We start from the raw sequence: 2,086 nt of genomic DNA, 5'->3' as shown, positions 1-2,086 counted from the left end.
TGGCTTTCCCATTGCAGTGAGAGCCACGAGCCAGGGTGGGGACCTGATGTCGGATCTCTTCAACAAGCTGGTCATGAGGCGCAAGGGTAGGAGGCAGGGCCGCTGCCCGCCCTGGGCCGGCACATTGTAATTCTCTCCTGCCTTTTTCTTCATATGTTTAAGTCTCTGGGGGCTGGGGGAACCAGGGTTTCCCACCCACCACCCTCACTCAGCCTTTTCCTTCCAGGCATCTCTGGGAAAGGACCCGGGGCTGGTGAGGGACCTGGAGGAGCCTTCGCCCGAGTGTCAGACTCCATCCCTCCTCTGCCGCCACCACAGCAGCCTCAGGCAGAGGAGGATGAGGACGACTGGGAATCCTAGACCTGGGCCATGGCTCCGACCTGGACACAGCCAGGACAAGCTCCTCAGACCTGCTGCCCTAGGAGGGGGCGGTGATGGAATTGTCCCGGGACTGTGTGGGGACCACCTTCAGGGAGCGAGAGGCTGGCCTGAGGCCACAGGGCTGGGGCTGGGGCTTCTGTATGTCTGTGCTCCACCGGGGGAGGGCTCCACCCAGCCTGCACCAGTGTGTTCTTCTCTTCCCTAAAGAGGCTTCCAGAGAAAACAGCAGCACAAATCAAAGAAGAACTGAGCAGAAACCAACAGTGCACTTTTAATAAAGGACCGCTAGCTGTGCAGGATGCCAACGTCAGGGTCAGTGACTTTCCTCCTGCCGCTGTTGGTCCCTAGGCAGTGGGGGCAGAAGATCTCAGCTGACCATGATTCCTTTCCCTGGGGTCAGAGGAGGAGAGGTGCAGTCAGCAGGGGCAGCTGTTGCAGGGGGGAGGGGTAGTCTCCCACAGAAAAAAGCTTTCAGTGACAGACACGGGGTCTCTAAAAATAGTCATGCTGAGAGCCGAATGGCCTTTGGCATCATTGCTGGTGTTGGCGGTAGAAGGTGTCTTGGAGTTTGCTCAAGTGGTTGAGAGGGAGGGAGGTGCCATCGACTTGTAGGAACTGGCACCAAGCCAGGGAGATAGAAATCCGGGGAGGGCTGTGGGGCGGGTTAGGGGCCAGGGCTGCAGAAGGGGTGACTCAGGAAGAAGGTGGGAGGTGACAAGGCCCCAGGTGGCAGCCCTGTGACCTCGGGGATCTTTTTAAATTGAGACTAGATGGTGAGTAGTCCAGGGCAGCTAACTTCAGCTATTATAAAAAGGGCAGAAGCAGATAGGCGTGCTCCATCTCGCCTCTAAGAAGGTGGTCAGGACAGAAATGCTCAGTAGAAGCCGCAGCCCGCACAGCCTCCTGCAGAGGCCCAGCGAGAAGCCTGGCCCTCCGCCACGTAGGATGGAAGACATTCGATTCCACAGACGGGAGCTGCCCTGGGAAGACCTCAAGGGTGGCCGGGACCCACCGTTTCTTCAGGATTCACCTGTTTCCACCTGTGGGCACTAACGCCTGTGCCTGGGTCCTGGCAGCGCTCCGGCATACTCCTGGCTTTCACCTTTGTAGTAGGATCCCTGCAGAGCAGGCCCACGACAAACACAGTCTCCAGCAGGCAGGGCAAAGGAAGGGCGCAGTGCCAGGCCGTGGTGCAGCTGCCCATCAGGAAGAGGCCGACTTCTCCCGCTGGAAATGGGCAGGGAGAAGGCAGTGAGAATGGGATCTTGGGGTGGTGGAGGCTCTCGGGAAAGGAAAAGGGAGGATTGAACTTCCACACGGCAGCAATGGCAGAACCAAAGGTGGCTGTGACCTCCATGAAGGCTCGGATCCAGGCCGGCAGCTTGGCCAGGACGGGGCGGGGCATATCACTGGTCCAGGAGCACTGTGCTGGCAGAATCCCTTTGGTGCCCGATGGCCCTGCCCTCATGGGACAGGAGGCTAGAGCTCTGAGTTACAGCTGCCTTCCCAACAGCACATTTCCATGGCATCTCCCTCCCCTTCCTCAGCCTCAGGTGGGAGACAGGGCAGGCAGCCCCCCTTTCCTCTTCTCCCCTTCTCCAGCCCCCATCTGTCCAGCCAGCTGGAGGCAGCCAGGCTTGCTGTGGACTGGTTGATGGGCTTCTTGCAGAGCTTCTCCACCAGATCCTTCCCTGGGGACGCCTGG

The 2,086-nt window shown here is 59.3% G+C and overlaps 1 protein-coding gene and 1 pseudogene across 1 annotated transcript in view; one reads left to right on the top strand and one right to left on the bottom strand.

The window, feature by feature from the left end:
- Nucleotides 1-682, top strand: part of LOC108315771 (WASH complex subunit 1) — an 18,189-nt gene extending 17,507 nt beyond the window's left edge. The window contains exons 7-8 of the mRNA XM_037744552.1: nucleotides 7-86; nucleotides 227-682. Of these exons, the coding sequence (XP_037600480.1) occupies nucleotides 7-86; nucleotides 227-360 (214 nt within the window). The 3' untranslated portion in view covers nucleotides 361-682. The remainder of the gene's footprint in view (nucleotides 1-6; nucleotides 87-226) is intronic.
- A 690-nt stretch (nucleotides 683-1,372) lies between these two features.
- Nucleotides 1,373-2,086, bottom strand: part of LOC108315819 — a 13,667-nt pseudogene continuing 12,953 nt past the window's right edge.

The sequence above is a fragment of the Cebus imitator genome, unplaced genomic scaffold (assembly GCF_001604975.1).
Source record: "Cebus imitator isolate Cc_AM_T3 unplaced genomic scaffold, Cebus_imitator-1.0 Scaffold179, whole genome shotgun sequence".
Lineage (NCBI taxonomy): Eukaryota > Metazoa > Chordata > Mammalia > Primates > Cebidae > Cebus > Cebus imitator.
The sequence above is the reverse complement of the archived record's forward strand: the minus strand, read 5'-3'. Positions and strand labels throughout refer to the sequence as shown.